This window comes from Rhinatrema bivittatum, chromosome 1, assembly GCF_901001135.1.
Source record: "Rhinatrema bivittatum chromosome 1, aRhiBiv1.1, whole genome shotgun sequence".
Lineage (NCBI taxonomy): Eukaryota > Metazoa > Chordata > Amphibia > Gymnophiona > Rhinatrematidae > Rhinatrema > Rhinatrema bivittatum.
Genome location: NC_042615.1, coordinates 469,125,450 through 469,138,113, shown reverse-complemented (window position 1 = coordinate 469,138,113; position 12,664 = coordinate 469,125,450). Strand labels below are relative to the sequence as shown.

Below are 12,664 nucleotides of genomic sequence, written 5' to 3'. Positions count from 1 at the left end.
TGGTGCATCTCCCATCTTGTTATGGAAAGCTGAGATGGCACTTAAATGTACTCTTACAGATGAAGTCTGAAGACCAGAGTCTGAAAGATGGTATAAGTAATCCAGTAGAGAAGTTGTGGGGCAGGTGAAAGGATCAATACTCTTTTGCTTGCACTACAAAGTAAACCTTTTCCATTTCGAAGAACAGTTCTTTCGTGTTGAAGGTTTACGTGAAGCTATAAGCACTTGAGATATATTGGTTGAAAGATTGAGTGGTTTTAAAATCAAACTTTCAACATCCGTGCTGTCAGGGATAGGGATTGAAGGTTGGGATGGCGCAACCTACCCTGATCTTGAGTTATGAGAGTGGGAGCTACTCCCAGATGAATTGGATCCCTGATCGAGAGGTCTAGAAGTGTGGGAAACCATACTTGTCGAGGCCAATACGGGGCTATGAGAATCATGGTCCCCCTTTCCTGTTGTAGCTTCACTAGAGTTTTGGTTATGAGTGGTATCGGAGGATACGGGTAGAGAAGGCCTGAGTTCCAAGGGCGAGCAAAGACATCCTTGGCTGGCTGTTTCTTTTGTTTGTGTAGAGAACAGAATTTGTCCACTTTGTGATTCATATGTGACACAAAGAGGTCTATTGTTGGTTGTCCCCAACGTTGAAAAGAAAAGCTTTACATTCTATCCCTTCAGCAATGTCACTCACAAAGTTACTGAACAGTACTGGTCCCAAAACCAATCCTTGAGCCACTCAATTTAACACTGTTCTCTCTTCAGAGTAGGTTCCATTTACCATTACTTGCTGTCTCCTGTCAGCCAAATAGCTTGCAATCCACTCCACCTTGGCACCCACTCCCAAGCTTCTCATTTTATTCATGAGTCTTCTGTGCAGGAAAGTATAAGAAAATTATTCCTTACCTGCTAATTTCGTTCCTGTAGAACCATGGATCAGTCCAGACGGTGGGTTATGTCCCCCGTCCAGCAGATGGAGTCAGAACAAAAAGCTCGGGGGGAGGTCCTATATAACCTCACCTCCCTTGCTTCAATTCTCAGTAACTAGACTAACAAAGCCAAGAAGAGAAGAGACGGAGGGATCAAGTAACTAAACACTCTCAAGGTAACGTTAGACAAAATCGTAACTGCAGTAAAAAACCCCAATGGAAATTTGCAAACAGAACTGTAAGACAAACAGACCCTGGGTCCCCAGGGAGCACAGAGGTGAATCGGAAATGACATTCGAGCAGAGGCGTACCCCAATAGGGAGGGCGTCTGGACTGATCCATGGTACTACAGGAACAAAAATTAGCAGGTAAGGAATAATTTTCTTTTCCCTGTACGTACCAGGACAGTCCAGATGGTGGGATGTACCAAAGCTTCCCTACTATGGGTGCGCCGCAGACAGCCCCGCTCGAATGACTCTGTCCCCAAAGGAACCGAAAGCTGGCGCCCGGACATCCAGGCGATAGTGTCTCGCAAAGGTATGGAGCAACTTCCAACTGGCCGCCTTACAGATCTCCTGCGAGGACACCGAAGTACTCTCCACCCAGGATGTAGCTTGGGAGCGAAGGGAGTGAGCTTTAACGTCCAGCGGCGGGTGCCGTCCAGCACCAAGATATGCAGCAGCAATCGCTCCCTTCAGCCAACGGGCGATACGACCCTTCTTAGGTCCTGACCAAAGGACGAACAAGTGATCCGAAAGCCAAAACTCATTGGTGACCGCCAAATAATGCATCAGACATCGCTTAACATCTAGCTTGCGAAGATCTCTGGAGTCCGTCGAGGAAAAGGAAGGCAATTCAACCGACTGGTTGAGGTGAAAAGCCGAGACCACCTTGGGTAGAAAGGATGGTACCGTGCGCAAGGAAACCCCCTCATCAGTGAACTGGAGGTATGGCTCTCGGCAGGACAATGCTTGAAGTTCGGAAATGCGACGCGCCGAGCTGATCGCTACCAGGAAGATCGTCTTGAAGGTGAGATCCTTGAGGGTGGCGGTCCGAAGAGGCGGTCCACTGAGGACGCGGAGTACCAGGTTGAGATTCTATGAGGGACAAGGTGGCCGTAGCGGTGGCTTCAGGTGCTTTACCCCCTTGAGGAAACGCAAGATATCCGGATGGGATGAGAGTAGCGAGTCGTTCCCGTTGTGAAGGAAAGCTCCCAAAGCCGCCACTTGAACCCTGATGGAGTTATATGCGAGGCCCAAATCCAGACCATCCTGCAAGAACGAGAGAATCTGAGCCACCGAGGCATGGGTCGGTTGAATGGTATGTGACATGCACCGTGTCTCAAAGACCTTCCACACCCGAACGTAAGTAACGGAGGTGGAAGTTTTACGTGCCCGCAGTAGAGTCGAAATTACTGCCTCCGGATACCCCCGACGCCTCAACTTACACCTCTCAAAAGCCAAGCCGCAAGACAGAAATGATCTGCCTCCTCAAAAAGTATTGGACCTTGACGGAGGAGACGCGGGAGGTGACTCAGACGTACTGGCCCCTCCTCCGCCAGGTTGAGGAGGTCTGTGAACCACGGCCGTCGAGGCCACTCCGGCGCCACCAGAATTACCAGACCCTGATGACCCTCTATCCGCCGAATTACCTTTCCCACAAGGGGCCACGGAGGGAAGACATACAATAGGATCTGCCGGGGCCACGGTATACCAGAGCATCGACCCCTTCCGCGCCGTGTTCTCTTCTGAGGCTGAACAAGTGAGGGGCCTTTGCATTGCTGGCTGTGGCCATGAGATCCATGTGGGGGATCCCCCAATGTCCCACTATCAGACGCACTGCTTCCTCCGAGAGCTCCCACTCTCCGGGATCTAAGTGCTGACGGCTTAGGAAGTCCACCTGTACATTGTCCACGACTGAAATGTGGGAGGCTGCCAGGCGGAGCAAATGGAGTTCCGCCCATTGCATCAGCTTGTCTGCTTCCAATGAGACGTGATGGCTCCTTGTGCCTTCCTGGCGATTTAGGTACACCACCGTGGTCGCGTTGTCCGAGAGAATCCTGACCGCCCAATGGCGAACCAGTGGGAGGAAGCCCTTCAATGCTAAGCGGACCGTTCTGGTCTCCAGGCGGTTGATGGACCACCCTGCTTGATCCGTCGTCCAACTGCCCTGGATTGAGCTTGACCGACAGACCACTCCCCAGCCGGAGAGACTGGCATCCGTGGTGACTACAAGCCAGTCCGGAACCTCCAGGGATACCCCCTGGGCCAAGTGTCGAGGATCCAGCCACCAGCGGAGGCTGATTAGCGTTGGTCCCAGGATCGGGAGTACCGCCTGAAAATCCCGCGATACCGGCTTCCAACGGGATAGCAAGGCCTTCTGGAGAGGACGCAGGTGCGCAAAAGCCCACGGAACCAGATCGATAGTGGAGGCCATGGTCCCCAGGACCTGTAGGTAATCCCACGCTGTGGGGGAAGGGAGCGCAGTGAAACGATGAATCTGCTCGTGCAGCGCTTGTGCCCGCTCCAGCCACAAGAACACTTTGCCCTCCTTTGTGTCAAAACGCGCGCCCAGAAAGTTCAACGACTGGGATGGAATAAGGTTGCTCTTGGCATAGTTGATGATCCACCCCAGGGAACAGAGCAGTTGTACCACCCTGTCGACCGCTCGAAGACCCTGGGTCAGAGATTTCGCCCATATGAGCCAGTCGTCCAGATAGGGATGCAACAGGATACCTTCCCGGCATAGGGCCGCCGCCACTACCACCATGACCTTTGTAAAGACGCATGGAGCTGTTGCCAAACCAAAGGGAAGGGCTGGGAATTGAAAATGTTGCCCCAAAATCTTGAAGCGAAGGTAGCGTTGATGTGCCCGGTGGATCGGAATATGAAGGTATGCCTCCGTGAGATCCAGCGAGGCCAAGAACTCCCCTTGATGCACTGCTGCCAGCACAGAGCGGAGGGTTTCCATACGAAAGCGTGGGACCCTGAGGGACTTGTTGACGATCTTGAGATCCAGGATAGGCCAGAAAGTGCCTTCCCTTTTGGGTACCACAAAATAGATGGAATAATGTCCCCGGCCCAGCTCGGAGACGGCGACCGGCACTTTCGCCCCCAGCGAGAGTAGGCGGTCGAGGGTCTGACGAACGGCCCTTCGCTTGTGAAGGGACCCGCACGGGGAGAAGAGAAACCTGTCCCTATGCGCATGAACAAAATCCAAGGCGTAGCCGTGTTTTAGAATATCCAAGACCCACTGATCCAACATGATTTGGACCCACTCCTCGTAGAAGAGAGCAATCCGACCTCCTACTGGGGGAATCGGCTCGTGGGTCGGCCTGGCATCACTGGGCTGATTTCGAGGAGGTGCCCAGGCCCTGTCCTTCCTTGCCGGGCCTGCGCCCTCGAAAGGACCGGTTCCAGGTATGCGAGCGAGATGACGGAGCCCGGGGAGGCTGCTGCCTTGTAGTCCGAGACCGGCACTGAGTACGGAACCGTTTCCTGGTGGAACTGAAGGATCTTGTGGAACGAGGCCGATCCTCCGGGAGTCTATGGACTGCATTCTCATTGAGGGACTTGATGATTTGGTCCAGATCCTCCCCGAAAGAAACTTGCCTTTAAAGGGAAGCGATCCCAGCCGGGTCTTAGACGAGGCATCTGCCGACCAGTTCCGAAGCCACAGGAGACGACGGGCCGAGACCGCAGCCACTATTGATCGGGCCAGAACCCGGAGGTCATATAGGGCATCTACCCCATAGGCTACCACAGCCTCCAATCTATCCGCCTGTTGAGTCTCTGCAGCCGGCAGATCTAGGGAGGTGAGAAGCTGTTGAACCCAACGAAGACCAGCTCTCTGCGCTAGTGAACTGCACATGGCCGCCCGAATCCCTAGCACTGAAACCTCAAACTCTCTTGAGATAAACCTCCAACTTCCTGTCTTGGAGAGCCTTCAGCACCGTGCCGCCTGTGACTGGGATGGTGGTATGCTTCGTGACTGCCGAGACCGCGTAATCCACAGCCGGGACCTTGAGCAGCTTAAGAAATCCTCCGGAAGGGGATAGAGCTTTACCATCGCTCTACTGACCCTGAGAGTGGCCTCCGGCGCATCCCACTCCCTGGAGATTAATTGCAAAAAGGTGGGATGAGTAGGAAAAGCCTTAGCCAACTGACGAAGGCCCGCCAGAAGAGGATCCCCCTTCCTCAACTTGGGATTGGGCCCTACCGGTTCCGGGGGGGGCGTCGATGTCCATCTCCTGCAGGATGTGGGGAATAAGGTCATCCAGCTCATCCGACTGAAAGATGCGGAGGACCCTCGGATCGTCTCCCTCCACCTGGGCTGCCAAGATAGGGTCGTCCCCGGCCGGATCCATTCCCCCCACCTGGAATGGAATGCGATCCCCGAGATGGCGCAGGGGGGTCCTGAGATTGACCCGGCATTCCCCTGGCTGGCTGAGAACTGCCCTGGGGGGAGATCCCCCCCAGAGGTGGAGCCGTGCGCGCCAGTTTGGGGAGAAGGGGTCCCATCAAAAAATCCATAGGATGGTTCCTGCTCTGCAGGAATGCCTTGTGCATCAAGATAAATTCCGGAGAGAACGAAGGTGCCCCCGAGGTGGGGAAAACCGGGGCCTCCCCTTCCTGAAATCCTGGCTCCGATTCTGCAAACGGGACTAAAACAGGTGGTGCCGCTGAAATCGGTGCCTCTGTGTCGTTTTCGGAGATGCCGGCATCAGAATCCGAAATCAAAATGGCCGCCGTTCCCGCGCTCAGAGGGAACGGGGCCTGCCGCTTCCTAGCCGTGCAGTCCTCTTCACAGGTTCCTGCTGCGTCCCCCTGTTGATAGTTGTCCTCCCCACTGGGGAGGCAGCTCGCGCAGAGCCCCTCCCGCGAAAGCCATCCCCCTGCCGGCCACATGATGAACAGGCCGCCGATCGCGGCGTGCTGAGTCCAAGGGGGGAGGGGCAAGAAAAACGCGGCGGAGTCCTTGGCACCTGACTGCAAAAAACACACGGACCACCCCCCCACTGACCCGAAAGAGCCGCCTGGGAATCGGACCTCCCCGATGGCTGGCGGCCCCAGGGAATGGCACGTCGCGGGGCCGCGGGTCGGCAGCGACTAGGGGGTGGGGGTTGGGGGAGAGGTTAGCACCACTAATGTGCACCTCGGCGGTCAGGCGCAGCCCACAGCAACGTTGTGAAGAGCTAAAAAGAAGGTAAGCCTGAAAAATAAAATCACACACTTACCCCCCAACAGCCTGAAGGAAGGAAGGCAGAAGGTAGGAAGACAAGGGAACAGACCTGTCAGCAAGCGACAGGGACGGAGAGGCAAAGCAACTGACTCTCCCAGGCTTAAAGCTGCCCCCCTGTCCTAACCAATTTAACTAACTTTTTTTTTTTTTTTTACTTGATCCCTCAGAGAACAGACAAAAAGGCCTAGGAATCCTAAGCTACTGTGCTGAGGACTGGACAGTCCCCTGCCCACATCTGCTGAAGTCAGAAAGATACTGAGAATTGAGGCAAGGGAGGTGAGGTTATATAGGACCACTCCATCTGCTGGACGGGGGACATAACCCACCGTCTGGACTGATCCTGGTACGTACAGGGAAAAAAAGCTTTGCTGAAATCCAGATAGGTCACTGTTATGATTGTCGGTCGCAGTCGGCTGCGACCACGTCTACTCATGTCTTGTACTGCCCTTCTTCCCTCTCCGGGCCTGCTCGCAGCAGGTGTTAGCCTCTACCGCCGCGTACCTCATGGTTCCTCGTGGCGGCCGGACCGCCACCCACACTGACTCTGGGCCTTCCTAGGCGCACGCGCCACCGGGCCCTCTTTTGAAGCTGCTACGGCGGGAACCTCAGGGGTGTCCCTGACTGATGACATCATTTAGTCAGGGTTCTTAAGCACCGGCTTCCCTCCTACTAGCTGACTTGGTAACGAGTTCCATCGCTAATCTACTAGCTCCGGTATCCTTGGTCCTGTGGTGACTATCGGACTCTTCTTGGACTATGGACCCTGGCTCAGGTACCCGCTCCAGAGGGGCCTGTGTGCACTCTAAGCGGAGACCCGGTCTCCAGGCTTTCCCCGCTCTTTGGACTAGCCCTGCGCCTTCTAGGAGTCCTATCCACCGGTGTCCTGCTCCTCGGGGTTGCCTCTGGGAATGCTCTCACCACTTAGGAGACCTATCTCCATGCTCCCCCAGCTCCTCGGGGTAGTGCCTATGTTCTATACCAGAGTCTGTCTGGGCTTTCCTACTTCTCAAGGTTGCCTACGTCATTACCTGGAGACCCGACTCGGGCTTCCCCGCTCTGTGGGTTAGCCTATGTCATCGCATCAGTAGCTTCCTCGCTATGCTGCTGCGCCCCTTGGGGTTGTCTCAGCAGTGCACCTCCTACTCTTCCTGCCTCGCACTTCCCGCTCCTCAGGCCTGCCTAGCGACACCCTCTGGGAGGTCTCTGCCCAGGTACTGCTCTCCAGCTCAACCTGCTTATTGTGGAATTCCTCATTACTGTGTCTCTCACCCCGCTCCTCAGGACCTCCTCCACAGATTCTGTTCCAGAGCTCCTGCCTTACTCAACCTCGCCTCCCGACGGTGTGGACCTGTGGGGCTCCTCCCCACAAGTGGTAACAACTCTCACCTTGGGCCAAGGGTCCACGAAACCCACAAACCATAACAGGTCACATCAAGTGTCGTTCCTTCATCCAGTTCTCTAGTCACCCAATTAAAAAAAATCAATTAGATTTGTCTGACAGGACCTTCCCTTGGTGAATCAATGCTGCCTCGAGAACAGCAACTCACTGGATTGTAGATAGTTTACTATCCTTTCCTTCAGAGTCTCCATTACTTTTACTCCACTCCCATCCATGGTCTTGTCAACCAGCAATGGTCCTTCTCCAGGATCTTCTTTAGCGAACACCGAACTGAAATATTAGTTTAATATTTCAGTTATTATTTTGTCTTTCCCCACACATTGCTCTGTCACCTTTCAATTTTACTATATCACCTCAGGCCTTCCTCTGTTCTCTGATATATCAGAAAAATGTTTGTCACCTTGCTTTATTTCTTTGACAATCCTTTCTTCTACTTGATCTTTTGCTTTACTAATTACTTTCTTCATCTCCCTCAATTTCACCAATTATATTCTTCCATGTGTTCTATGCATTTGGTCAAAAAGATGCTGGATAGCAAAATTGCTTACCTTGTAATAGGTGTTATCCCAGGACAGCAGGATGTAGTCCTCACATATGGGTGACATCACCGATGGAGCCCTATTGCAGAAAACTTTCTGTCAAAGTTTCTAGAAACTTTTGACTGGCACTCTGAGCCCACTGAGCATGCCCAGCATGCCAATATATTCTCAGCCACAGGGGTCTCCCTTCAGTCTCGTATGTAGCAGTAAGCTTTAGCAAAAAATAAAATAATAAAACGTATCGTACCCAATTCCGCGGAGTAGCGGGTGGGTTTCATGAGGACTACATCCTGCTGTCCTGGGATAACACCTATTACAAGGTAAGCAATTTTGCTTTATCCCAGGACAAGCAAGATGCTAGTCCTCACATATGGGTAATTAGCAAGCTAGAGGCTGAGTCATTTTGTAGTGAAGCAACACTGAAGTATTGTTGGTGAAAATGAGGCAGCCGAAGATCACAGCAGGTTGGATGTAGAAGGAGTTGGGATTATACTGGAAACAAGTTCTTTAAGACAGATTTCCGTAAGCTGAATCTTGTCATCCTTCTTTGTCCAAACAGTAATGAGCTGCAAAGGTGTGAAGAGAACTCCATGTTGCTGCTTTACATATGTCAAGAATTGGTACTGAACGATAGTGTGCTACTGAGGTTGACATTGCTCTTACTGAATGCGCCTTTACTCGCCCTTGGAGAGAAAGGCCTGCTTTTTCATAGCAAAACTGTATGCAATCTGCTAGCCAATTGGAGAGAGTATGTTTACACACTGCTTTTCCCGGTTTGTTTGGATCATAAGATACAAAGTGTTGAGTGGATTTCCTGTGGACTGCAGTGCCATCTAAGTAAAATGCTAGCGCACGCTTACAGTCCAAGGTATGTAAGGCCCGTTCTCCTTGGTGAGAATGAGGTCTTGGAAAGAATGTGGGTAAAACTATGGATTGGTTCAAGTGGAATTCCGTAACTACGTTGGGGAGGAATTTTGGATGTGTACGGAGAACCACTCTGTCATGTAGGAATTTTGTATAGGGTGAGTACGTGACAAGTGCTTGTAACTCACTAACCCTTCTAGCCGATGTAATGGCTATGAGGAAGATAGTCTTCCATGTGAGAAATTTAAGATTACAGGAAGTCATGGGTTCAAAGGGAGAACGCATGAGTCTTGTTAAGACCAGATTCAGGTCCCATTCTGTGACAGGTGGTGGAATTGGTGGTTTAAGGTGAATTAAACTTCTCATAAATCTACTGACAAGAGGATGTATGGATATTGGTGCATCTCCCATTTTGTTATGGTAAGCTGAGATTGCACTTAAATGTACTCTTACAGATGATGTCTGGAGACCAGAGTCTGAAAGATGGCATAAGTAGTCTAGTAGAGAAGTTTTGGGGCAGGAGAAAGGGTCAATACTCTTTTGCATGCACTACAAAATAAACCTTTTCCATTTTGAAGAATAATTCTTTCATGTTGAAGGTTTACGTGAAGCTATAAGCACCTGAGATACATTGGTTGAAACATTGAGTGGTTGTAAAATCAAGCTTTCAACATCCATGCTGTCAGGGATAGGATAGGGATTGAAGGTTGGGATGGCGCAACCGACCCTGATCCTGAGTTATGAGAGTGGGAGCAACACCCAGGCAAATTGGTTCTCTGATTGAGAGGTCAAGAAGTGTGGGAAACCATATTTGTTGAGGCCAATACGGGGCTATGAGTATCATGGATCCTTTGTCCTGTTGTAGCTTCACTAAAGTTTTGGTTATGAGCGGTATCGGAGGATATGCCTATAGAAGGCCTGAGTTCCAAGGGTGAGCAAAGGCGTCCTTGGCTGGCTGGTGTCTCTGTCTGTGCAGAGCGCAGAACTTGTCCACTTTGTAATTCAGGTGTGATGCAAAGAGGTCTATTGTTGGTTGCCCCCAACGTTGAAAGATCCTGGTCACTACTAAGGGATCCAGGGACCACTTGTGTGGTTGGAACTGACGACTGGGACAATCTGCCGCTACATTGTGGATGCCCGCGAGATAAGTGGCCTGGAGAAACATTGATAAATAAAAACATTGAGTAATGAGTCTGGGGAAGTCCCCAACCTGACTGGTTCACTGAAGGACATTTCCCTAAGGAGTGGGAACCAATTCTGTCTTGGCCAGAATGGAACTATGAGTACCATGCTCCCCATGTCTTCTTTTAACTTTAACAGGGTCTTCACAATTAGCAGTATTTATTTTATTTATTTAAGATCTTATATTCTGCAACCTCCTGACAACTTTCGGCGTGAATTACAAAAAACAGTCATAAAATATTAAAATAGTATTACAAAATACAAAAGTATAGGAGGATATTTGTACAGTACACCCCTGCCCCAATTGAGGGCAAAGGAATCAAGGCCCTGAGCCCTTTTTCAGGAAGAGTCGAACCTTTCGCAAACAGATCCACCGCAGTTGTGCTCCTCTGGCGGAATATCTGGGTTGTGATCCACCCTGATCCAGGGACCATTCATGTGGTTCCAGGATCCAAATCAATCTGTACATAAGATTCTCTACATCTGCCACATATGTGTGGCTCGTGTGGCTGATATGTGTCTTGCTTGTGCATGGAGAAAATGAAAGTGTCTTTATTTATTTGGCAATCATTTTTGTACCGCATTATCGCAAACAGGTCAATGTGATTTACAAGCCTTTTAGTGCATACACAGAAATTTTAAAACAATAGTAACAAAACAGGAGTCACCATATTGAACACTGTCTCCAATCAAATCACTAGATAATTTATAAGCTCTGTTTATATTCCTGTTAAACCAACTTCTGGATCATGCTCCCAAAATGCCTGTGGAACAGTCAAGTTTTTAACAATTTTTTAAACTTAGAGTTAGTAAATTCAGTTCTCAGTTTTTCTGGTATACTCTTCCATAATATTGGACCACCCACCGAAAAGGTAAAATCCCTGATCTCACCCAAATATATCAGCTTAACAAATGGAACTTCAAGCAGTCCTTTATTCTGCAATTGAAGGGCTCGTGCAGGGATGTATACTCTTAGAGCTGCACCAAGCCATGGAGTGCTGACATGATTAATCAATTTGTGAATGAGCATAAATACCTTGTATTCAATTTTCAAGTATAGGAAGCCAGTGTAACATTACCAGGGTTAACCTCCTAAAGTCTGTAAGTAACTGCAAATGACGCAAAGCTGAATCAGAAAGACCCAGAAGAAGAGAATTGCAAAAGTCAAATCTCAGCAAAAGTAATGTTTGTAAAACAAATCTAAAATCCGAGGGTTCCAAGAACGACTCGAGCTTTTTTTTACATATGGATTTTGTAATAACTTAAGTGAACCATATGTTTAATATGAGTGGACATTGATAAAACGAGAGTCCAATAGACCCATAGATCTCTAACAGACACTGAAATCTTTAGAGAATGGCCATTTAAATTAACCACAACATTCTCAGGGATATTTTTAGCTCTCGAGAGAAAAATAATTTCTAATTTAGAAAGATTCAAAACCAAGCGATTATAAGGCACCCATTTCTGAATTGCATCTAAATAAATTTTCAAATATTCAACCAAGTATGTATACAAATATACTATTTCAGTGAACCTCAGCATTTATTACTTCTTATAGGAGGCTATAGATTATAATATCTACATTATACAGTGACAGTTCATTTACTACCATCTATATTAATGCAAAGATATAAAGAAAATTAGAGCCAAAAAATGAATAAGAAAACAAAAAGTGAATGTAAAATGTAGCCTTTTTTCCTGAATAAAATATGAACACATAAATAGTTTTGGTAATAAACTACATCACTGGAGAACAGTGATACATCTGTTCAAGAAATAAGGAGAAAAGAAGGAAATGGGAAAGACTAAGGAAGACAGAAGTAAATGAAAAAACAATAGAAAACTAATTTACAAAAGATGTCTGAAGTTACTGACATTTTCTTCTGTCTAGTGCTTCCTTTACCTCAAGAAGACTAAAACAAGCTCAGTGACTACCAGACACCGGAATGGGTACTGACTGAAGAGATCAGGGTTTTGAGGAACTTATCAGCTTTACCTTTTGTGCCATAATTCTTAATACCTCTAAAGAGGTTTAAATATATTACCTTGGTGCTCCTCCAGATCCAGGTCTAGCTGTCGAATTTCTTCATTTAGCTGGTTATTTTTTTCTCTGATATCTGTCAACCTATGAATAATATATTCATTATATAGGGAAGATTTCAACTTTGCAGTAAATTTAAGTGCCTCAATTTAAAACATTGGTAATAATTCTTTAACTATGAATGCAAACTTGCAGTTTTTCTCAGGCAGCTCAGCATAAAGAATGCACAAAGATAATCAGCCCCTTTAGTCCATGCCCTCTTGCTCTCCTGCACTAGCCTACTGTAACTATTCCCAGTCAACTTCTGAAATGAGAACATGGCTCTGGATTATGACATCAATATCATCAAGATTCTCAAAGAAATAAAGACAAAAAAAGAGGAGGGGTTTCCCTAGGATCAAAGGAACACAGGTAAAAGAAAAATAGTAAAGAATAATGCAAGGTAACAGTCTCTGGGATGGATAACAAA

General features: G+C 48.7%; 1 protein-coding gene across 2 annotated transcripts in view; it reads right to left on the bottom strand.

Moving 5' to 3' along the window:
• The window catches only part of IFT74 (intraflagellar transport 74), a 584,252-nt gene that overhangs the window by 218,169 nt on the left and 353,419 nt on the right, over window positions 1-12,664 (bottom strand). For both annotated transcript variants that reach the window (XM_029606405.1, XM_029606412.1), the window contains exon 13: window positions 12,200-12,279. In XM_029606405.1, coding sequence (XP_029462265.1) covers window positions 12,200-12,279 — 80 coding nt within the window. The remainder of the gene's footprint in view (window positions 1-12,199; window positions 12,280-12,664) is intronic.